This window comes from Nelumbo nucifera, chromosome 1 (genome assembly GCF_055504915.1).
Source record: "Nelumbo nucifera cultivar China Antique chromosome 1, China Antique-T2T, whole genome shotgun sequence".
NCBI lineage: Eukaryota > Viridiplantae > Streptophyta > Magnoliopsida > Proteales > Nelumbonaceae > Nelumbo > Nelumbo nucifera.
Window position 1 is genome coordinate 10,207,608 of NC_142649.1, and position 25,834 is coordinate 10,233,441.

The window sequence follows — 25,834 nt, forward strand, 5'->3', positions numbered from 1 at the left end:
TCCTGCCCACACCTACATCTCCTTATCCTAAAAGCAAAAACTCTATGCACATCATGATTTTGAAAACCAGACTGTTAGATCGGTTGACCTGGGAACTAGTTAGGTAGTCGGTTCCATTTTGGGTAAAGTTCGATTACAAGCCAGTTCCACCAAGACCAACCAAGGCTGGTTCATTGGATTGATTCGGGTAGAGTAAAACCTTGGAACTTGGTTCCAAGAATTTAGAATTAGACCTTGCCCTATAACAAATTAGATAGGGTCGGTTTAAAGCCGGTTTGAGATCAGTTCCATTTGATTGCAAGTAGAACCTATCCATTTGCTCACCTCTACTTGACATTTAGGGGTGTTCTATTTTTGGATTTTGAGAAGGGGGGAAAGTTGGTCAATGGCTGGTCATAGAGGCTTAGGGGATTTTCAAAATGGCTTCAACTTCAAGTGAGGAGAAGAGTTGCCTTAGCAAACTGAGGTTCAATTTCCAAGAGCTAGACAAAACAAGGTGTTCAACTTTCTCTAGTCTACAACCCAAGGGCCAAGCGGTCTAAAGTTTGAAATGTGGTAAGGAGGAGATCCAAGGGTCGACCATTTATGAATATTAGATCCATGCTTTTCAAAATCAGATCGGACCGGACGGTCGGATCGGAAAAACTGGGAACTGATCACTTGACCAATTCCGTTTTTCCCAAAAACTGGATTTCCCCCAAAAACCGTTGATTTTGGTCAGCGAACTGCTGAACTGGGCAGTTAACCGTTCGAACCGTTTTGACCATTTTTTATTATTTTCTATCAGAACAAGCCAAGCATTCGGTTCGAAAATGTTGAACCGTTTGACCCAGTAACCGGACCCCTGACCGGTTCGGTTTTAAAAACCATGATCAGATCCATTACCAACGTACGTTCCATATCAAACCTCTCTTTAGTTGTTTTGAGTCCAAATTGAATGCTACCCCAACCCCAAGAAGGCTTCTAACCAGCTTTTGAATGAAGAAAATAAGAGTGAGGGTAATAAACACTTTGGAAAACGAGGCCAGGCAAAGTTTGGATCCGTGAGAATATCCTAGTTCCCAGGCCACTTTATAAGCAGATCCCAATTGAATAACCTCAGGCATGGTTTTCGAACCCCGATTGACCCGGACACTCGGACTGTTTGGCTCGGGAACCGTTTAGACAACCAGTTCCGTTTTACTCCAAATCCGGTCCTTGGCAAAAAACTATTGAATCGGTCAATGAATTATTAACTCAGGCAGTTGAACCGTCGACCTATTCAATATTTTTTGGCCGTTTTTAAATTTTAATTATTTTTTATTTTTTAAATTATTTTGTCAGAACAGGCCATCCATTCAAACCAAACGATTGAACCATCAACCCAAAAATCAGTGGCCAGAACAGTTTTGATTCCGGGTCGTTTTTTAAAACATTGACCTTAGGTCGCAAATGCTCATGTCTCAATTGAATTTTAGCTGCATTCTTGAGGTTTGAACAGAGGAAGATTACACAGCGGTTAGGTAGAACAGATGAGAGAGACTAGGCTCCTCTTCTAACAATCAGAGGATTTAATTCTCCGGAAACTATCCCCAAAATTATGGAAAGAGATAAAGGGCTTGGGTCCGACCTTTTTGGGTACCATTTTATGTTAATAGTGAAGCGTAGAGAGGAGGCACATGACCGGATCAAATTTCTCCGGTGGCTACTAAAGCTATATTTCTCAGTAAGAGCTAGTAACAAAGACCATTTAAAGTTGTCAAATGCCTTTGTTCAACTTCTTACTATGCAAAGTTACGGGTTTTGTTAAGCTAAAGTAAAACAATAGAAATACATAAGAGTAGATAATTTTTTTTTATATTTTATCATTTTAAATAATTAATAATTATTTATATTTCACATACTACTTAATAATTTATTTATAATATGAAAATAACAATAATTACTTTCAGCTAAATTAATATTCTAATATCCAATAAATAACAATAATTTAATCTCTAATAATTATTAAAAATTTATAGTAAAAATGTAATAAATAATTACTAAACATATTATAAATAGCTAATAAAAAATATAATAAATACGATAACTATGAAAACACAATAAATACTGAAAATATATTAAATTAATCAATAAATAGTGTAATCTCCAGTAGTAGCTTAATGTCTAATAAATATTAATCAATAATTATAACAGAAATACATAATTACTGAATTTAAAACTATAAAACATACAATATATTTATTCAAAAAGTTACATAACAATAGTTTAATTTCTAATAACTATTGAAAATTTACTGTTAAATAACAAAATGAAAATAGATTTATGTATAATTATTGAAAATATACTTTATCATAAAAATGCAAAAACAATTAGTGAAAATACAATAGATATTAATTTTAGTATATATAAATATATAATAGATATAGATAAAATTTTAAAACTATTATCAATAAATATTAGTTTTTTTGAATATTATTTTATAGAATTATTAATTGATATAAGTGAAATAATGTTTTTATTATAAGTACAATAATATTTGTAATTATTATTATATTATTAATATCTATTATTTTTTTTGAAAATTATTACATGTTTTTGTTATTTGGAAGCTTCAATACCTCTAAATTATTTAATACATTTTTTATTATTTCAATGATATTTATTTATTTTTAAATTATTTAAATTTTATAGTCTTATTATCAAACATTGTTAAATCTATTGTAATGATTTTTGTGTTTTCAAAATTTTTTTAAAGTTATTACATAATTTTGGTATTTAATCTATTTTTTTATTTAAATTATATTTAAAATATGATTTATTTATTAATTTTTTTATATTTACAATATAGTTATTAAATGATTTTGTTATTTAAAATTTTAAAATACTAATTATTTACTAAATTGAATAATCCATGAAATTACAATTTATAATGTTATTACATAATTTCGTTGTTTTAAATATTTAAAATTTAGTTATGTTAAATATTTCATTGTTTAAAATACTTAGTTATTTAAATATTTAAAGAATATTTAAAATATTTAAAATTTTTGTTATACAAAATTTTTTATTTTAAGGTTTTTACATAAGATTGAATATCTTGTTATATAGTTATTTAGCTATTTCAATATTTTGTTATTTAAAATATTTAATTAATATTTTTTATTTTTAATTATTTAAATCCAATTAAATAATTTTTTATTAAAATTTAAAACATTATGAATATTGTAAAAATATAAAATTATTAACAATCTAAATATTATTAAATCTATTATAGTTATTTTTGTGTTTTTAATAAATATTTTAAAGTTATTACATAATTTTATTCAAATGTTTAAATTTTTTAATTCAAAACTTATTTAAATATATATAGATGATAAGTGGGGGAGAAGATAAATAGAAATTAGAGATAATTTAAGAGATAATAGTGGTGTATTTATCTATTAGTTATTTGTAAAAATGATATGGAATAAAATAAAATTAAAAATTAAAAAAATAAAAAAAAAGATAAAATTCCTTGTTTTGCTTTAGTATATAGATACGAATTCAAGAAACCTCTAATCCGTTTATAAAATCATATCCTTCTCTCCAGTTTCCAATTCCCATTAATTCCCATTAAAAGAGAATGATTGATTGAACCGAACCGAACGCTACCCATTTGGAAGGTCCCTCCACGACACATAACTCCTGGAGTGGCGGAAGCGGGGGAATCATCCCGCGAGATTGCAGCCTTTCCAATGGGATCTTGGTCTGTGGGGGCCTCACCACCGCGGAACTTTAAGCTCTCCGTAGAATGGCTTCTGGCCAGTCGGTCTCACGTCCAGCCTGCTCCGTCTCCACTCCAACGATTAAACAGTGTGAGAAAGCAGAACCGTCGTCACTCGTCACTCGCAGGCCGCAGCAGAGCAGAAGAAAAGGGCGGAAAAAGATCAATAACTACAGGGTAGGCCATTGTTCATTGCAGTTAAATATATATTCCAATCTAATGGCGTAAGAGCGGCTCGTCCTCTCACCAAAAAGGAAGGTGGCTTCTTGCTTCCAGCGCAAGAAAGAGCATTCAGAGTCAAGCCCGGAGTCAAAAGACAAACAGTGAAAAAAAAAAGCTGGAGCGACGCCTGCCTGAAAAAAGGTTTGAGCAAGGAAGGCAGTGGGAGCAGGGATGTCTGAAACTAGAAACGATGGAAAGAGAAGTAGAAGGAAGAAGAATCGGAAGGTGGATTTCGAAAACGTGCCGGAGGAAATCATTTTCCTAATCCTCGTTAACATCCCAGCCCATGTGCTTTATGGCTTACGGCCAGTATGCAAGCTCTGGACTAAGCTGATATCGGAACCCTCCTTCATCGATCAACATCTCTCCCGTTCTGAATCTGCTTTACTTGGTCAATACCGTGATCCCACTAAGGAGTGGTACATATTGAGCACCGCTTGTCTGGAGAAGAAGGGAGAGAAGTTCAGGGTTCGGGATTTGAGTATTGACCTCCCATATCGATTTCGAATTTGTGCCAGTTGCAATGGCTTAATCTTGTTGGACGACATCCACCACCAGAGTGGAGATTTATTCGTCGGTAACCCCATCACCAAAGAATGTGTAAAGATCCCTGCTAACGATAGATTGTCTAATTCTTCATACTCATTTCGGTATGGATTCACATTTCATCCCGTCACAAGAGATTATAAAGTCTTAATCTTTCATATGAACAAGGATTTCCGCATGTGTGAAATACTCACCCTAGGTTCTGCTACATGGAGACATGTTACTGTGCTTGAGGAATTTTACCCACGCACTAATGAGCATATTTCTACTAAAGGCTTCCTGCATTACTTGACGAATTCTTTGGAAGAGGACAAGGATTACATGTGTTCCATAGATACAGCTGATGAAACTTTTCACAGGACACCACTCCCTGTATGTGGAAGGCAAGATAGACTGTTGGAATGTGGGGGATTTTTAGCATTTGCGACTCGAGTTGACTCCACGGCGCAGTTTGACATATGGGTTTTGAAGGATTTCTGTGGGGGTGGTTGGGTTAAACAGCACACTGTTGTTCTTGAAGGTGTAAAGTTTGCCCGTAAGAGAAGCCTTAGCGTGATTTATCCGGTTGGAAGCTTGAAAGATGGCAAAATAATAGTCTTTACAGACACCATATCCTTCTATGCAGCTGATGTTGAATTGAAGATAGTGAAGAGGATTTGGAAGCTCCGGTTTGCAAAACTTCTACCGCATGTAAATAGCCTTGTTTCTTGCAAAATATTTTAGAGCCCCTTTTGAGGTATCTTTCTTAGACTCTTCATGTCTTGGTATTATTGCATTCTGTTTTTAATTTTCATTCTATATGTTCTTGCATTTGAAGTTTTGAACTTCCTATACAACCCTAAGCTTTTGTTTTATTCTGCAAGTAGATGCTTGAGTTTATGATGGTTGGAACTTGGAATACTTTTCGAACCTTATCGTAGTTAAGTATGCGATTCATGCTAGACATTAGTCTGAGATTTAACATTATCTTGTTCTTTAAAATAAGTAGCATATGTTTGGTTCATCTTATGATTATCCGAGAAAAAAATGGCCAAACATTTTCATTATAATTTAATTAAAAATAACAAAACCAAAACTAGGAGATAAGAGAGTTGCATCTAGTGTTTAAAAGTGAGAGGCATGGGAAAGTGCAAAGGCCTTCTAGTGCCCAAGGTCCAATATATAAGGTCAGGTCAGGTGTGCACCCAAATGAAGCAAGGTACAAAGTTTTGGAAAAAATACATAAGAAATACAGAAGGATTAATTTTAAAAGATTGGTTCTCTCTGTTGGGAAGTTTTTCTTTGGAGGTTAAATACTGTGGACAATCTTCAAAAAAGAAGAACCTTCCTTTGCATATCCCCTAATAGGTGTTTTCCATGCAAAGATAGTGGTGAGAGTTGTTATGACCTTCTAATCTCTTGCCCTTTTGTTGTAGGCATTTGAGAAAGGTTTTTATTCTGTTTGGATGCAGCCATGCAGGTGGAATATACTTTTGTGATTAGTGGCGTATTTGATCTTGTGACCTTCGTCATGTGGCCAAAGAGAACGGGTAGAATCTTGTGGAAATGTTCTAGGTCTACTCTCGTTTGCATGGTTTGGGTGGAGAGAAATTCTAGAATCTTCAGTTAGAAGGAAAGAGATGTGAAGGTAGTCTAGGGTTCTGTGCTAAGCGGTGCTTTTTGAATAAAAAGGACTGAATGAAGTTGTATAAGTTATGTATATCTGTCCAAAGGGTTATGAAGTTTTTGGTGGGAGATGAAAGTAGGGTGTATTTTGAGAAGATGAATGGCTTAACACACAACCCTAGATTGCCTTCACATCTTTGGACAGATACACAACCTATACAACTTTGGACAGATACACATAACCTATACAACAGTTACTTCCTTGGCTTCTATCATTGTTTGGGTGTAGATGGGATATGCCAACAGAAGTAACTACAATCTTTTAACCCTTCTATGTCCTATTGGCCCCATAAAAGAGGAAGGAAGATGTGGAGGTGTGCACGAGCAGCCTTGTTATGGAAAATTTGGGAAGAAAGGAATGCCAGGATTTTCCAGGAAAAGGGGAGAAGCAGTCAGGCCTTGAAGGGCTGCATTTTGTATAGGGCAATACATTGGTTAAAGACTAGATTTGTTTGATCATTTCTCCTTTACTGACTGTTGGAGGGATTGGTTATCAGTAGCAAGTTGTTGCTCCTCAAAGATAAAGGTAATGACAAGCTGGGCCCCCCCTCCTCACGGTTCTTTGAAGCTGAATTTTGCTGGAAGTAGCCAGGGCAACCCGGGTCCCTCTGCTTTGGGAGGTGTACTGAGGAATGAGGCTGGAGAGGCTGTCTTACTATACTCTAGTCCTTTAGGTGTTGGGAACTCTATTCAGGCAGAGCTGTTAGCTGCAATACAAGGAATAATTCTTGCAAAAGAAATGGGTGTGGAGCAGCTTCAAATGGCTGACAAGGAATATGTCTGTAACAGTACAGTGGGTTGGGAGATCAGCTAATGCATTTGCTGATGTCTTGGCAAAACAAGGGACAAACAAGGAAACATTGTTTTGGGTGCAACTGTAATTTGTGTCTTTTTAACAGTCATGCACTTTTTGATGTAGCTTTTGTGTTTTCTGTATGGAGGCAGCACCTCGTGCCTCTCTAAGGGGATTTTCATGTAACCGATCTTTGAATTAATGGAATACGACTCTTTACTTATAAAAAAAAAATATTACAAGCATATCATGAGAAAAATAGGTATTAGACTGTGATAGAATTCATAACTCTAAGAGTTGCACATGGGTAAAGACCTCGAAACTGTTTTCAGACTTTAAGGTGGAGAACTTCTTCAGGAGTTGGGGGGCAATAGTTGGCTTTTTCTCTAGGAAACAAAAGATCCTAGAGGTTTGGTCACCCCCAGTGGCTGGTTGGAAGAAACTGAAATTTGATTTTTGTGGGCAATCTTGGTCCCTCAGGAATTGGAGGGGTGATTAAGGATGAGGCTGGTATTAAATGTGCCTTGTATTCAGACCCAATTGAGCAAGGTGATTCAGTAAGGGCAGAATTTTTAGCAACAGTCTTTAAGGTTGAAAAAGCTAAAGAGTAGGGAATTGGTAGTTTGATCATTGAAGGTGATTCAAAGCTAGTGGTGGGGTGATTGAAAAAAAGATGAGGTGGTGATTTGGCATCTTAGAAATGAATTCAGGTGCTTCAAATGACCATCTGTTAACAGCTTGTCAGATGGCTTGGCTAAGCAAGGGGTTCAAAGACAACATGTGTACTGGGCACAGTTGTAATACAGTGTTGGGTGGTTTGTTTTGTAATGGGTTATGCTAGTTTCTCACAACTTGTTGTAATCCTTTCATTTTAAGATCTTAATGAATGAATGGTTTTCCGTATTGCTGATAAACAAGGCATTAGACTGGGGGTATCTGTGTAATATTCCTATATATATGCATGTATAATCAAAAATCAAACTCATCCCAACCCAATTATAATGAGGGCATGTAATGCAGCCTCTTTCCATTTCTCCCTCCACCCCACAAGAAATCTCTTTTGAGTCCTTTTTCATCTTGTCTGTTATTATTGTTGGAAGTTGGAACATTCACAATTGATAAAAAATTACCCTGGAAGACTGACCAAAATACTCTTGATAAGAGTGGTTCTTCCTCCCAATGATTAAGTAGGTAAAGCCAAATCTTTTGCTCCAATTGGATTTCCAAGATGTGTAAAGGCAAACACCTAATCGAACTTTGATGGCAGCTGCCAAGGTAACCCAGGTCCATCCGGAATTGGAGGAATTCTGAGAGATAAAGACAGCAATATGTTGTCTCTTTTCTCAGGACCAGTGGGTGAAGGTGATTCTGTAAGGGCAGAGCTACTAGCAGCGGTACAAGGTATACAAATGGCTAGTCAATTAGGAGTGAACAATTTGTTAGTAGAAGGAGATTCCTAGGTAGTAGTGGGCTGGCTGAATAGCCCAGACACAGTTTGTTGGGGCTACAGGGATCTGTTAAAGAAAGTTAAATGGATGACAAGAAATATGGCTGTTAGGTTCCAGTGGGTTAGCAGATCAGCAAATGTAATGGCCAATTCTCTGGCCAAGCAAGGGGTGTCAAGGGGTGATCTGTTTTGGGCTACTTTGTAATTTGTATCTAAGGTTTGGGCATGTTTAGTGTTTATGATTCAGTCCTTGGGGGAGGTAACATCTCGTGCCTCTTCCTAGGCTGTTTGTATTTCTGATATTTATTTCAATAAAATTACTCTCATTTATAAAAAAAGGGCAAATACCTAACTTGACAGTCTTGACATCTGAAAACACCAGCACAATGTTCAAGAAGGTCCCCATTTATGTAGCCAACTTGCCATTACCAATCATCATGGCCTTACCCAAATTGAACTTAAGATTGGACATGGCTTCATTTTTTTTTCCAATAGCCCACAAATTGAGTGCTTGGTCCACCAAAACATTGATAAAAGTTAGCTTGTCATCAACATATTGTAAAGAGAAATTATAGGACCATTCTCCCCCAATCGGAAGCCTTCAGTAAATCCTAATTGCACTCTTATGCATAGTTTAAAATGTTGACATATTTCCTAATACTTCTGCAGCATATTTCTATTTCCATGGGTACCCGTTTGAAATATTACTATGATTGACACATTTTCTAGTGAAAACTACCAAGGGTACTCTGATTGACACATTACCAATCGTCATTCTCTTACCCACGTAGTAGTATTTTTGCCTGGTTAGTGCTTAATGAAGAGGATGGTCACTTTGAGCCATCTCAAAATTCTTTTTGGATGTGATTTTAAATTAGTTTTTGTCTGTTTAGTTTGTAGTAGATTATTACTTGATCTATTAGAATCATTTGCCCTTTCTATGAGTTCAAATTTTTCTTGAACTTGATCTATTATGTATTTTTAACCCTTGAATTCTGCAGAACTTCACAGTGTCTTATGATGTCTATTAACTACAGTTTCTTGGCTTTGTTTGATGGTTTTGAACAAGATAATAATCTAAAAGGGTGCATCTATGTTTCTTTTGTCGTTTTATAAAATATTATTATATAGTTCTGCATATTTCACAATATTTCCACCATGTCTATATTTTTTAATATCTCCATATGACATTTCTGACATGTTTCCTATATTTTTTTTTGATAAATAACAATGGATTTATTTTTGGATCAATAACAAAAACTCATATATTAAGAAAAGAATGGATTGCATACAGCACTCTGGGAAGAGGTAAAATGACTTCTCTCCCCAAGAGAACAAGAAGGAAATTACAAAATAGCCAAAACATTTGCTCCCTTCCCACCCCTTGCTTTGCCAATGTATTTGCAGTTCTCTTCACCCAACGATACTGAACTTCCAGCCCATTGGATAACCACTTAACCTCCCTCCTTTCATTGGCAAATTTCCATAAACCACTATCCTACCCTAACCAGTTTACAATCAACTTTGAGTCTCCTTCAACCACTAACTTTTGAACGTTCAGCTTCATTGCCTTTCTTAACCCTTCCAAAACAGAAAACATCTCAGCTCTAAGGGACTCACCAACTGTTATGGACGCCTTCCTCGGGAAGATGTACCATCGCCGCCGGCAGCAACAGGCCCTGGGCCCACCGCCAGCAGCAGCAAGGATTCAGTGATGCTCATCCTACCCAGTTCGGCAACAGCAGCCTTATCTAGATTAGATTAGCTCATTTTGCTTGTTCTTATCTTATTGTTCTTATCTTATCTTGTTATTAGCTTATCAGATTAGGATTAGCTTAGCTTATCTTATCTTGTTAGTAGCTTATCAGATTAGGATTAGCTTATCTTATCCTTAGCAAGATAAAACTGGAAGTCTCCCTATTCAGCAAGGAGACTCCCTTTGATTAGGACTCTTGTAATCTTCTATTTAAGGAGACCCCATTATTGAATGAGATATCAAATTATTCAGTCAAGAGTGAGTTAGGAGAGTTGGTGATCTCTTGGACAAATCACCGAAGGTGCCAAGATAGGTTCATCACGAGCAGGAAGGAACAAGGGAAAACAGGAGGTTTTCCCCGTGGACTGACCCGTGACGAGATTCTATTCCCGGGTCCTCAACAACTTGGTATCAGAGCAAGGCGTCATGAGAGATCTGGAGCAGCTACCTTCCAGGGTCCACGACCTCGAGCGCCAACTCGTGGAGATCAGCTCCGAAGTTCGTGAGATCAAAGGTGAAGTGCAAGAACTGCGACGACTAATGGAGATGTTTCTTTCCAGCAGGGAAAGGAACTCTGACGGAGGGACAACAGCTAACGACCGCTGGCCAGATCTACCAGAGTCTTCCGGCGAACAGCAGTCCGTCGGCCATGGAACAGCCATCATCCCCAAGTATAGCAGGCTGGAGTTCCCATCGTACAACGGCAACGGAGACCCCCTAGGCTGGCTGTATCGCTGCGAGCAGTTCTTCCGGAATCAACGGACAAATGACCAGGACAAGGTAAGCCTAGCCGCCTTTCATTTAACAGAAGAAGCACAACTTTGGTTTTATCGGTTAGAGCAAGAAGAACCCGGGCTCAGTTGGCCCCAGTTTAAATCCTATTGCCTTCTTCGGTTCGGACCCCCATTGACCAGCAACCCATTGGGCGAGCTAGTTAACCTTAAACAGACCGGAACAATTGCTGAATACCAGCGACAGTTCCAAACCCTCCTCGCGAGGGCATCCTCCGTGCGACCAGACCAACAAGTGGATATGTTCACAGCAGGGTTAGCAAAACCCCTGCGAGTGGATGTCGAGATGCAGAATCCCCCAAATTTGGTCACAGCCATGAACTTAGCCCGCGCATTTGAGTGCAAGCTGCAGCTCAGCCGCAGAATTTTTAATGTGGGTCGTCCACCGAACTCGTGGGTGCCCCCAAGACCAGCAGCAACGACCCCCTCTTCTGCGTCTAGCCGGGAAATGAAGCCTCCCACGACCACCACCTCTAGAGCAGTGACAAGTACAGGCAGTAACATGGTCACTCCTCCCATCAAGCGCTTGACCAGGGCAGAAATGGCAGAGCGCCGAGCGAGAGGTCAATGTTTCAACTGTGATGACCTCTACTCGGCAGGACATAGATGCAAGAGGCTTTTTTGCCTTCTCATAGATGAGCAAGAGGAGGAGGAAGGGGAACCCGTCACATTCGAACCAAAGATCTCTCTCCATGCGATCACCGGTATTAAAACCTCTCAGACCATGCAGTTACAGGCACAAATCGCAGGTCAGCCGGTGCGCATTCTCGTTGATTCGGGGAGCACACACAACTTCATAAGTGAACATGTAGCCTTGCAGTTAAAACTACCAATGGAACTCCGGCCGCGACTACAGGTAGCCGCCGCAAATGGTGAAAAAGTTCACAGTCCAGGGATTTGTAAGGACGTCCCAGTACAGGTCAATTCCGAACTAATTCTTGTTGATTTATTTGTACTCTCATTGGATGGGTTCGATATTGTTCTTGGGGTCAAATGGTTAATTACCCTAGGCCCGATTTTGTGGGACTTCAGCGCACTCACCATGACCTTCCACCTGAATGGCAAGCAAGTTTCATGGCATGGTTGTAGGGTTAAAGAAAAGACACCACAGGTTCATGCACTCCAGACAGAACCGGCAACCACGGAAAAACTTCTCGCCGAGTTTTCAGATCTGTTCCAGGAACCGAAGGGCCTTCCCCCTTTCCGAGCTTGCGACCATCGTATTCCTTTGGTGGCGGGTTCAGCACCAGTCGTTGTCAGGCCTTATCGCTACCCTCACTTATAGAAGGATGAGATAGAAAAACAATGTACAGCGATGCTGAACCAAGGGATCATACGCAAAAGTCACTCCCCCTTCTCTTCGCCGGTTCTGTTGGTGGCGAAGCAGGATGGAACGTGGAGGTTCTGTGTTGACTATAGAGAACTCAATGACCGGACGATCAAAGATAAGTTCCTTATTCCCGTTGTGGACGAACTGCTGGACGAGTTGCATGGTGCCCAGTATTTCTCTAAGTTGGACCTCAGGTCCGGATATTTCCAAGTTCGCATGGCTCTCGGTGACTTGAAGAAGACTACTTTTTGCACCCACCATGGCCACTTCGAAATTTTAGTCATGCCGTTCGGACTCTCCAATGCACCATCTACATTTCAGTCACTAATGAACGAGGTATTCTAGCCCCATCTGCGCAAATTTGTTTTAGTTTTCTTTGATGATATCCTCGTTTACAACAAATCATGGGTAGAGCATGTCCACCAGCTGAGGACCGTTTTTGTACTCCTACGCCAACACAGCTTATTCCTGAAACGGTCCAAGTGCTCCTTCAGGGAGCGACAGGTTCTTTACCTCGGCCACATCATCCATGGGCAGGGTGTAACAGTTGATAGTTCCAAGGTTCAGGCTATAACAGAATGGCCCAAATCTCAATCCGCCAAGGCCTTACGAGGGTTCCTCGGTTTAACGGGTTACTACCGCAAATTTGTACAGAACTATGGAGTGTTGGCAGCCCCGTTAACCAACCTGTTGAAGAGAAACTCCTTCCGGTGGGACGACGCAGCTGATGAAGCTTTTCTGTCACTGCGAAATGCACTGTCTTCAACCCCTGTCCTGCAATTACCTAATTTCGCCCTCGAATTTATAGTCGAGTGCGATGCTTCCGGAGTGGGTATCGGGGCCGTACTACAGCAGCAAGGGCACCCGATCGCTTTCTTCAGCCGCAGATTGGCTGACCGGCATTTGAAGCTTCCAGCCTATGAGCACGAACTAATCGGCCTTGCCCGAGCCATCTAGCACTGGAGGTCGTATTTGTGGGGGCGGTCGTTCATCGTCAAAACTGATCATTACAGCCTCAAATACCTATTAGAGCAACGTCTCACCACTTCTCCTCAGCAGCATTGGGTTAGCAAACTGCTCGGGTTTGACTTCCGGGTGGAATATAAGGCGGGATCCTCTAATCGCGCAGCTGATGCCTTGTCTAGGCGAGAAGAAGACGCGATGGTTCTATGTAGCATTTCCCAACCTCGGATCTCTCTGTTTGACGACATTAAGAAGGCAGCACCACAGTCCCCGGAATGGTTGCTCTTACTGCAGAAGATCCAGACCGGCACGGCCAACCCCGATTGGTCACTTCATGACGGGTTGGTACTGTATAAGGGACGAGTCCATCTTCCAGCAGACTGCCCGTTGATTCCCACCATCATCACCAGCATCCATAACTCCATCCACGAGGGCATTCAAAAAACACTATACCGCGTCCGGACTGATTTCCATTGGCGAGGTATGAAGATTTCTATTTGAGATTTTGTCCAGAATTGCTCCACATGCCAACAACACAAATGGGAAAACCTACACCCGACAGGCCTCCTTCAGCCCCTTTCCATCCCATCGCAGAACTGGGCTGACATCTCCATGGACTTCATTGAGGGACTTCCCAAGGTAGGGGGCAAATCTGTTCTCTTTGTGGTAGTCGACCGCTTCTCTAAATACGCGCACTTCATTCCTCTATCACACCCGTACAGTGCCACTTCGGTTGCCCTTGCCTTCTTTACACATATCTTTCGCTTATATGGGTTGCTGGAATCCATCGTCAGCGATAGAGACCCGATCTTCACTAGTGCCTTCTGGAAAGAGTTATTTCGACTACACGGCACCACCCTAGCCTACTCATCAGCTTACCGGCCACAAACCGACGGTCAGACAGAAGTGGTTAACCGCACTATCGAGATGTATCTCCGCTGTTTCGTAGGCGATCAACCTCGACGGTGGTTGGAATGGCTTCCTTGGGCCGAGTACTGCTACAACACAGCCTACCATTCCTCCCTCGGCATGACTCCCTTTCGCATCGTTTACGGCAGGGATCCTCCCCGCTTGCTGTCCTACGAGCCCGGATCTACTCGCTTGGACGCAATCGATCACTCCTTACGAGACCGCGATGCCCTCCTCGCCGACGTCCGCATTCGCTTACAACAGGCCCAGCTCCGCATGAAGCTCCACTATGATAAGCACCACCGGGAACTGTCGTTCGATCCAGGACAATTTGTTTGGTTGAAGCTCCAGCCCTACTGGCAGCGCTCCTTGCGCCACAAGGCTGCCCCGAAGCTGGCCCCTAAGTACTATGGGCCCTACAAGGTTCTGCGACGGATTGGCAGTGTGGCCTACCAGCTGGAATTGCCAGAGGCTAGCCGAATTCATGATGTCTTCCACATCTCCTTGCTGAAACCATTTACGGGTGTTCCCCCGGACCAAGTTCCCTCCTTGCCACCCTTGAAAGACGGCAAACTGGTCCCCCAACCTAAAACTGTCACCCGCTCTCGTTTCAATCGTGGAATCCTTGAAGTCTTGGTGGAATGGTGTGATCTACCACCAACAGAAGCCACATGGATCCCATTGGCAGAGTTCCAAGCCACATATCCAGCTTTCGAGCTTGAGGACAAGCTCGTAGTCCAGGAGGGGAGTAATGTTATGGACGCCTTCCTCGGGAAGACGTACCATCGCCGCCGGTAGCAACAGGCCCCGGGCCCACCGCCAGCAGCAGCAAGGATTCAGTGATGCTCATCCTACCCAGTTCGGCAACAGCAGCCTTATCTAGATTAGATTAGCTCATTTTGCTTGTTCTTATCTTATTGTTCTTATCTCTTATCTTATCTTGTTAATAGCTTATCAGATTAGGATTAGCTTAGTTTATCTTATCTTGTTAGTAGCTTATCAGATTAGGATTGGCTTATCTTATTCTTAGCAAGATAAAACTGGAAGTCTCCCTATTCAGCAAGGAGACTCCCTTTGATTAGGACTCTTGTAATCTCCTATTTAAGGAAACCCCATTATTGAATGAGATATCAAATTATTCAGTCAAGAGTGAGTTAGGAGAGTTGGTGATCTCTTGGACAAATCACCGAAGGTGCCAAGATAGGTTCATCACGAGCAGGAAGGAACAAGGGAAAACAGGAGGTTTTCCCCGTGGACCGACCCGTGACGAGATCCTATTCCCGGGCCCTCAACACCAACCCCAATGGGGCTTGTGTACATAGCAACCACCTTCCCATTTTCATCTCTGAATACACCTCCAACTCCTGATGGTCCTGGATTCTCTTCACTACTATCATCAAAGTTTAATTTTATAAAACCTGGAATTAGTGGTGACCACTGAGGGCTCACAGCTGAAAGAGTTGGATCAGAATTTGCTACCTCCTTCCAGCTATTAAGCAGCATCCCTGTGGAGATATTAGCAAACAACTCCAATGGTTTTACCCATTGTACGACCCTAACTGTTGTAATTTCAATGATATCTTCTTTCTTCCTTTCCTTATCAGAGAATATCCTTAAATTCCTTTCCTCCCATAGAGTCCAACATATGGCAGCTCTTAAGCATCTCCACAAGATTTCCCCCTCTTTTTTGGCCACCTGAAGAATGAAGTAGCAAACAACCCTTGTATACTTGGAGGACGGATCCACCTATAACCAAATAAAGCCATAAACCACTCCCAAATAACAGAACCAAACGGGCAAGCGATTAATAAGTGGTAGGGACTTTCATCATTAGCCTTACACAGTATGCACCAATTTGGGGACAAGCACCAATTAGGCCTTTTCCTTTGGAGTAAGTCACAGGTATTACAACTTTCCAAGAAGAATTCCCAACAAAAAGCTCCAACCCTTGGAGGGATTGGTTTACCCCATACTTCTTTTACTAGAAAAGTTTGGGCAATGGAACTAGCAGGTTGCACCAAAGGCTTAAAGAAAGATGCACAAGAAAAGACACCGAAAGGAGATAAGGTCCAAATTCTGCTGTCCCGTTTTGAAAGATCTAAAACCACCCCCTTTAAAACCTGAATTAACCCCAAAACATTTTCAAGTTCTGAATCCCTATTCCCTAGACCCAAATCTCAATCAAAACCAAAGTTGGACTCAGAAGGGACCGAGAAGTTAGACACAGTTTTCCCTTTATATTAGGAGAGAGAAAACAAAAGGGAATTGGTCTTCTGAAGGCATATCACCCACCCAAAGATTTTCCTAGAACTTCACCTAGTTTCCAGAACAAAGATCATACTTGATGTGCTGCAGAAAAGAGGGAAGAATGGTATTTATGGATCGCCAAGGAGAGGTACTAGTAGTCCTTGCCAAGACCCTAGAGTCCCAACCACCATCTGCCTGCTCATGAATGCTCAGCATTACCTTTCCCCACAATTTGTCTCTTTCTCTTGCTAGCTTCCACAACCACTTTTCCTAGAAAGCTTCATTTCTCTTCCAAATGTTGCCTAATCCCAAGCCTCCATCAGCCATACTCGTAGACACTATTTCCCACTTCACCCTATGGACTTTCCTGTCTTCCCTTGGTTCCCACAAGAAATCTCTCATCAAAATTTCCAACACTTTGCTTACTTTATTTAGAATCCTGAAAATAGAAAGATAGTAAACTGGCAAGCTAGACAATGTGGCCTTAATAGAAGTGATTCTACCACCCAGAGATAGGTAGTTCTTCTTCCAAAAGGCCAACCTTATTGTGAATCTATCAATTACTGGGCTCCAAAAGCTATCCTTCCTTGGATTATCCCCTAAGGGCATCCCCAAATACTACAAAGGCCATTGTGATACCATACACCCCAATAATTCAGCCCTCTCCATCATTGCGCTCTCCTCCATATTAATCCCCACCACACAGCTCTTATCAAAATTCACCTTCATGTTTGACATTTTCTCAAAGGTTTGAACTACCAACTTCAAATTTCTCATCCATCTGATATCCTCCCCTTCACAGAAAAATTGTGTCATCAACAAATTGTAGGTGAGTGATAGGTATTTTATCTTGCCCAACCCTCCACCCCTTCATTAGGTTCCTCGAATCTGCCCTCTCCATTAACTTCCCTAACACATCTGTAATCAAGATATAAAGGGAAGGAGAAAGGGGATCCCCTTGTCTGATTCCTCTAATGGTTTGAAAGCGATCTACTACAGCTCCATTTACCAAAATCGAGTAATGAACTAATGACATGTCTCCATACAACCCATGATCCATTTGCACCGTTTCTTCCCAAACCCAAAGTAATCCATCACTTGCATTAGAAAAGACCAATCCACCATATCATAAACATTCTCCAAGTCCAGTTTGCACACAATTATTTCTTCTTTGTTCTCTTTAAATCTTCCACACATTCATTAGCAATTAAGATTTGATCCATAATCTGCCTATTTCCCACAAAAGCCCCTTGGTTTTGTGAAATTATGCTTGGAAGCACCTCTTTAATTCTTCGAGACAAGACCTTAGCAATGTTTTTATACAATCTATTCACCAAACTGATAGGTCTAAAATCTCTTGGATGACTTGCTCCAACTTTCTTTGGGACTAAAGTGATAAAAGTTGAATTTAACCCTGGATTTATTACCCCCTTTTAAAAAATTCATGAAAAACTTTTAGGATATTTGGTTTTAGCATCTCCCAACAATCCTAGTAAAAGGCCATTGTGAAACCATCCGGCCCTAGAGCTTTAGATCTGTACATTACAAAGATTGCTTCTCTTATTTCCTCCACCTCAAAGCTTCTTTCAAGCCATATCTTAGCATTTTCAGAGAGTTTGGGCCAGTCTAGTCCTTCCAACCAAATCCTTTGACTTAATGGTCTTCTATAGATTGACTTAAAATGCTCCGACCCAAGTAATCTTAGCTTGGTGTGTAAGTGTCACTCCATCCACCTCCAGTTTGGAAATAAGATTCTTTCTTTTCTTGCCATTGGCCATTGCATAAAAGAATTTGGTGTTTCTATCTCCCTCTTTCACCCACTTGTGCCTAAACTTCTGTTTCCAACTAACTTCTTTATACAAAATGTCCTCAAGTTGTTTCCTAAGTTCCCATCTCACTTGCTTATCCCTCTCCTCAAAAGAGCCCCCCTTTCCTTGGCATCCAACTCCTCAATTTTACCAATCACTTCTTGCTTTCTTTCCTCAATTCTGCCAAAATGAAGGGTATTCCATTCTTTAATCTTTGCTTTTAACTGCTTCAACTTCCAATGGAATTTCATAAACTCCTCAATTTTACCAATCACTTCTTGCTTTCTTTCCTCAATTCTGCCAAAATGAAGGGTATTCCATTCTTTAATCTTTGCTTTTAACTGCTTCAACTTCCAATGGAATTTCATACCCTCCCAATTGGCCCTTGAATCACTTCTATTCCACCAAGTCTTAACCATCTCAATAAAGCTAGTGTGAGCCAGCCACATATTCTCAAATCTGAACGGTGTGGGACCTCTATTGCCAGTCTCCTCTTTCATTAAAGTGATAAGTCAGTGATCTGATGTTACCCTAGGCAATGTTCCTCCCAATCTGTTGTGAATAAAAATCTATCCAACTTTGAGCAGATCGGATTTGCTTGTAAATTAGACCAGGTGAAGTTGCCATTAAGTAGAGGAACCTCCTTCAACTCAAAATTATTAATGTGTTGTTTCCTCTTCTCACACTGGTGGACTCCTCTATGAATCTAGTGACATTAAGCAGCACGGGCCCTCCCAAAGTCCTCTAATATCCTCCAACTCCTTCCACAAACCACTTCTCTCCCTATACCCAGTTGGATTTCATTAATTAGAGACATGTTTCCTATATTTGGGTAACTTACATTTCCTTAGACACCAACATCCTAACATTCTAAATCTCACCCTCATGTGTAACATATAGCTCAATACCTCCACCACTCAAAAAACAAGATGGTGAAATGGGATCACCTTGCCTGATACCATGAAATGCTTGGAAGAACTCCAAAGAAGATCCATTCATGATTCACCAATATAGAAAATTAAACTTTTGGTTGTAAGTTCTCTTCCTAAATTAATAAAAGAATTTTTACGTTGCTGATAAAAAAAAATAAACTTTTGATATACAGGAGAATATCCATTCTTTCCACTTCTCAAACCTTGTAATCTGGAAGACTTCCTCCAAAAATCCACATTTCACATGGTAATACAACATCTCCAAATCAATTTTGGAAATTAACCCCAGAACCCCACTTTTGAGCCTAGCATGAACAAATTCACTTTTAATTTACACCCCATATAGGATTTGCCTTCATTCCATATAAGCATCTGTGTAGGACCAACCACCTAAACTACCACCTTTTCTAGTCTTTTAGCTAACACTTTCACTACTAACTTGTAGGGACTATAAATCAAACTAGTTAGGCAGAAGTCCTTCAACTCAATTGCACCATTCTTTTTAGGGTCCAATGTAAGGAACATATCATTTGTAGCTTTGTCCAAGTATTGATTCTCCTGAAAACTATTACATGTTCTGGACTATAGCTTTTAACAATATTCTAATGCATCTTATAAAATGTCATGTTAAATCCATCTTAACCGGGTGCTTTGTTGCCATTCATCAACTTTAAGGCCTCTTCGTTTTTCTTTTCTGTGCTGAAATTCCTTTTTCAATGCATTCACTCACCATTAATTCATTATGCAGCAATTTCAGAGAAATATTTCCAATAGCTAATGATCTTTTTTTTTTCTATATATAGATTCATATAAAAACTTCTAATGGCCTGAGTTATGTCAGCTTGGCCTTCCAACCAGTTTTCATGCACCTTTATTCTATTAATGCTATTACTTTTCCTCTTAACTTTTGCATATGCATGAAAGAAAGCCGTATGTTTATAACCGACCTTTCCCTTGATTTCTGCTGTCAACTGATGCTGATTTTTATCCTAAACAGGCTTGGGGAATTAGAGTTGTAATTTGGAATGCTTTTGGTGACTGTATTGCAACTCAAACTGTTTCAGTAGAATTTGGGTCAATGGAGGTAAGAGTAATTGTGTGCATTACAGGCTATCTCTAGGCTGAGTACTTACATTGAGACATGATGAAGGTTGACATGGACAAAGTGGTGGTGGTTCATATTTTTTTAGCAACATTGTGAAACTTGTGGTTGAATACCTTTCTTTCCTTTAGGGCCTTGAAGCTAATTTTGTTAATTTGTTAAGTATTTTAATCAGATTTACCAACAAAAACTAGTGAGATGGTTCATGTTTTGTTTTAAGATTTTTACAGATAGCTTGGGACGCTAAAAGAAATCCATTAATAGCAAATACAAACAGAAACAAACCAAAAAGCATAACAAAGGCGCATGGGTTTGACTGGTTGGCAGGATATATATATATTCTGGGTGGGGGAGGGGGTGGCTACTGTGACCCCTGGATCTGAAAACCCACGAATACAGCACTATGGGCTGCATTTCCCAGCCTAGCAGTAAAATGCAACAATGCCAACAACTAGTTAATATTTTTCAATAAATGCAGAATATCTTTAGAAATAAAGAGCACATACTTTGGTCCATCTTCACTACTCTTGATTGGAGTCATCACCAGGTCCTTAACTTTCCACAACTATATTCTGAGTGTGGAGTTGCAAAGTAGAACTGTTCCATCTCTTGTTGCTAATGCCTAGACCAGTTGTGGAGATTATGCAACATGCTGGCCAAACTATGAGCAAAAAAATTCACCTTAGCATGATCTCATAAAGCCACTGTCCATGTTCACTACAGCAGCACCCAAAAAGACCTTGTGACACCAAGCTAGCTGTCTTTCCAAGATTTTGCAATTCTGGCTGCACAATTTTCCTCACCTCCAGATAGTTGTTGCAAAAATCAGAGATAATTTTACGAGGTTTAGGTAGATTCTGATTAAAGATTATACCATTTCTAGCTTTCCAATTTCCATATATGACACAGTTCACAATTTCAGTTGGAACAATGAGGATGTCCAGCTTGATCTTTTTGTCTCTGACCTCCTCATCCAGCCTTGATTTAACCCAAGTGTTTTGCCTGGTCCAGGAGGACTTCCAAACTAAACACACCTTTAATAATTGCCATTACTTGCATGTGCAATGTGTATGGGAAATGATTTTTGGTTCTTAATTATAAATTGGGCAAGAGGATTGTTAATCGTCTTCCTTCTGAATAACTTAGATCTCATTGTTAATGCATCATGTCGATCTGTATACAAAGGAAACTAGGAAACTTTTTTGTTTGGGGAAATAGGTAGCTTCCAGATTGTTCTCCAATGCACCTTAGTAAAAGTAGATTATATAGAACTTCTCAAGTTTTGATCTTCCCCATCCTCCTCAGCAATGTTGTAAGCTTATCTGACTGAATTACCTTTTGAATCTGGGTACCAACAAAGATTGATGGGTCATGGGTACCTCAAAAGCTTTATCTTGAGGATCTCCTTTCTGAAAGCTGGTAGGATAAGTTCATCAATAACTTCTATCTTTCATTCCAGTTTCATTTCCTGTTGTCTGAGCCAATTAATTGTTCCACTTTCTCTGGAGCATTTGGACTCAGTTTTGGTCCAATGACATTTTCATCCCCAATAGAAGGAATTCATGGATAACTCCAGATACTACTGTTTTCTCCTGTATCAACCTACCAGCATGCCCCCCTTAGAACAATTTTTTTTTTATACTAAAGACAAAATTTCGTTGAAAGAAGAAGGTACAAGGAAGGTGATAAGAAATCACCTGAAAGGAGAATAAGCATAAAAAGCATACAAAACACCCCTCACTTACAGGCTCTCTAATCCTCAAACATTCGGGACAAGAAGAGCAAAAAAAAAAGAAAGAAAAAAACCTCAACGTCCTAATCAACCAACTCCCCCCCCCATTCCCATTATCCCAAATAGAAATTCACACTGCCAACAGTTCACAGTAGTATCCAATTTATCAAAAACTAAATCACACTACCAACTCCAGCATGTTTGAAATTTACTCTTCCACGACATCATCAGGCTCAATAAATGAAAAATCAACAACAGCTTGATCCATTTTCTTGAGCTCCAAGAAGGCATTTGCAAAATCTTCACCTCTCAAGAAAAAAGTTCCAAGGTTTTAGTTACTTGATCTTCCTTTTCATTTACTTTTTCCACTAATCATCTTGTCTACCTGTCTAGCTCAGTTAGAAATCATCACCTCAACATCTTCCTCTCGCATATCGACCTCTTCCTCATTGTCTTTAATGTCTCTCCTGATTCAACATTCTCCTTGGATTCATCTACATAAACTTCTGAACTCACACCCTTTGACTCCCTATCCAATTGATGCTGTACCTGTTCAGAATTCAAGAATTTTTCTGTAGCCTTACAAAATTTGTTATTCTTTTTCATGCATCATTTTCTCATGTATCTTCTTGTACTTATTTACCCCCTCCCCCCCTCCTAAAAAAACACTTTTATTTATTACACAGGCCTGCCCCATAAAGACCATCTTCCAGGCGAGAGAGATTTTGGTTACATGAATTAAATGATAATTCTTCAATCCTGTAGGTTTTCTTGAAAAAATACTCCAACAACCACAAGACTCAGATCTTTCTACCAAGATCCTTACCCAATTTTCCATCAATTACTAAAACATTATTTTATGCGTCACACCATATTTTAATCTTATGCAGGAAAGTGTTTTTTACTTATTTTACTATATGTTTCTTTCTTGAGGGTTCTCCACCATTCTTTGGGTGATGACAGTTGTACTCAAGTTATTCTAATCAATGAAAGTTACTGTTTCTTATAAAAAAGAAGAAAAATGAAAAAAAAAAATCAGAAACAAGAAGATAAAAGGTCTAATGCATGTAATCATCTTTCACCTCAGACTGCTCAACTCTCTTGCTTGTGATACTGAAACTATACAGAACTTGTCTGAATTTGCATGTGTTAACTGGCTGCTTATTAGTGGTTGTGGAGATACCCATTTTCTTTCCCCTTCTTTTCTTTTAAACTACAGATGTATCATGTATTTGTGATTGTGGTTTATTTAACCGATTTGAAAGCTAAGGACCAACTGCATTTGTGGATTCTGCAATTTCTTGTCGAAGGGTTCAGTCTATTTTGATACTCTGAATGCTATTGATTTCTGGGAAGGTAAAATGCATTGACAAGTCCACTATGGATGACAAAAATTGACCAAGTATGCATACTCCCAAACGTTGTTTGTACAACATAGATTGCCCATTATTATTATTATTGTTGTTGTTGGAGATATTCGTTTTCTTTCTCCTTTTCTTTTAAACTACAGATGTATCATGTATTTGTGATTGTGGTTTATTTAATGGATTTGAAAGCTAAGGACCAACTGCATTTGTGGATTCTGCAATTTCTTGTCAAAGGATTCAGTCTATTTTGATACTCTGAATGCTATTGATTTCTAGGAAGGTAAAATGCATTGACAAGTCCACTATGGATGACCAAAATTAACCAAGTATGCATACTTCCAAACGTTGTTTGTACAACATAGATTGCCCATTATTATTATTGTTTGATTTGCTTTAGTGGTTTGTCTTTGGTTTCTGCCGGTGTAAAGACAAGTGATTTTGGCTCTTGCTGCATTCGGTCCAGTGCTCTAGTGGTGGCCTTTGGGCCACTTCTTGCCCTTGTATTTTCTCTTATTTTTCAATAAACTATGTTGTTATTATTATTATTATTATATTACGATAAGTTTCAGGGTTCATGATATAAACGGAGAATGCTCATGACTGAAATATACAGCATTAATATATACGTTTCATTGGGACTGAGTTCATCTGGGGTTTTGATGGAAATGGTATACTTGTGCAGGATCCGAGGGAAACACATTCATGTAGACAAATCTGGGTAAAGATCAGTCTTCAAGTTTCAAACTAGTACTCACATACTGCTTTATATCAATCAACTTGTTTAAACACATAAAACTTGCATAAACCATGCTGCCTTTCTAACACCTGGTTGAACTATAGTACTATACAGATCTCACATGGTTAACTCTAATGACATGTTTGTCTTAAGGAGAAACAAGTTTAGAAATGACATAATCATTTGAGTTGTGGCATCTTTTTCAATGGACAATGACATGATTATTCTATTCATCCAAAAAACAAATCATGCATCTCCTTCAATCCTCATGAGAAGATTGGGGCTTAATCACAGTAGTAGGCTCTGTTTTGGGATCCCAGCAGGCATTTCAAGTTTAAGTCACTCATCCGATAAACATTCAGCTATCAGCCGATGTAACTATTCTGACTCGGCAGACCAAAGAACAAGAGGACGCGGGGCACACCTATCAAAATGGGTCATGTTTCTTTTGCAGTCAATCATTATATAATTGTAGAAAAGGGTTATCTTTGCAAATTGCAATACGAGTGATTCTCAACAATCCATGGAAATCGAGTACTTATTTTTGCTACACCCATTGCCTATTAATTTAGGCACTGATGCACTGTAATTCAGTTGGCCACTTGGCAATTGGCATCCCTCCATTTGAGCAGTCGGAGGCTCAAGCATGCAGGAAGACGGGTTTTCTGTGTAGTTATCAGTGAGCCCGCATCCGCATGTGTACCCTGTCACCACTAATCCACCCTGCCAAGTGGATCTAGCATATAATGTCCATTTGGGAGGGTTGAAGTCAAGGTTCTAAAAAGCTGAAGGCATAGTTGAGGTGTAATGGTCCAAAAAGGCGAGGCGTAAGCTTTAAGAATAAAATTTATAAATTGATAAAAATAGCATATAATATATCAATTTAGAATGACAGAGGATATAAAATATCCATAAAATAAAAATTTATAAATAATAAGTTTTAACAGTTAAGTATTAAATAAAATAATAGCGAATTAGCTGACAATTATAAAGCATTTTACGTTTCATGCCTTAAATGCAAAGTTTTCAAATAATTCAAATGACTAATTTAGAAGAAAGGAAACATATGAAGAATCATCATCTATATAAATGGCTATCAGATTTATTGTCATTCAATAATTTGGAAGAAAAAAATAATTTAGTTAATTTGATTTATGCAAAAACAAAAAGAAAAGAAAATAAATCCATTAGGAAAAGAAATGAGAAAAATAACAAACCTGGGATGTTAGATTTAAAATAATAAGAAAAATCACTTGATATATGCAAGAGAAAGTAAGAACTTCATTGGCCCCTTTTTCATTGAACTCTCCTAAAACACTACGAGAAACTAATAGAACTTGATTTTCCCTATTGGTTTTTCATTTTTACTTTTTATTTGTTTGGTTAATATTGAAGTGCTTCTTTGAGTTCTTTCATATATTTTGATCTATAAAAATGCATCAGCTTTTTGTTTTTTTTTTTGTTTTTGCATTAAATCACTAAATATCATCGATACTTGAGACTTGCATGTTTTTATGCCTCAAGCTATGCCTCACAGCTTAAGGCTTAAGGCTTACGCCTCATTCTGATGAAAGATGGGAGATTATGCCTTGAGACAAAATATGTAGGGTAAAATATAAAAACCTCCCCTGAAGTTTCTAACAATCATAAAAACCTCTCTTATAGTTTTACTTTAGCAAAAATCTCCCATAAACTTTTAAAGATCTTGACAAAACCTCCCTACTGTCATTGATTTAGACGAAA

At 39.2% G+C, this 25,834-nt stretch overlaps 1 protein-coding gene across 4 annotated transcripts; it reads left to right on the forward strand.

The window, feature by feature from the left end:
• The first annotated feature begins 3,589 nt into the window (after positions 1 to 3,589).
• LOC104612194 (F-box protein At3g07870-like) lies at positions 3,590 to 24,287 on the forward strand. 4 transcript variants are annotated; one of them, XR_737783.3, is made up of 3 exons: positions 3,591 to 5,249; positions 20,152 to 20,238; positions 24,038 to 24,287. XR_737783.3 is itself a non-coding variant. In XM_088896457.1 (2 exons), the coding sequence occupies exon 1, from the start codon at positions 4,139 to 4,141 to the stop codon at positions 5,234 to 5,236; it is 1,098 nt and encodes a 365-aa protein (XP_088752583.1). In that variant the 5' UTR covers positions 3,590 to 4,138; the 3' UTR covers positions 5,237 to 5,249; positions 24,038 to 24,287. The 4 variants fall into 4 exon arrangements, 2 of the variants coding, with proteins under 2 accessions (XP_088752583.1, XP_010277838.1); XR_016081259.1 differs by lacking the exon at positions 24,038 to 24,287 and adding an exon at positions 23,208 to 23,973; XM_088896457.1 differs by lacking the exon at positions 20,152 to 20,238 and having other exon boundaries at positions 3,590 to 5,249.
• The last annotated feature ends 1,547 nt before the right edge of the window (positions 24,288 to 25,834 follow it).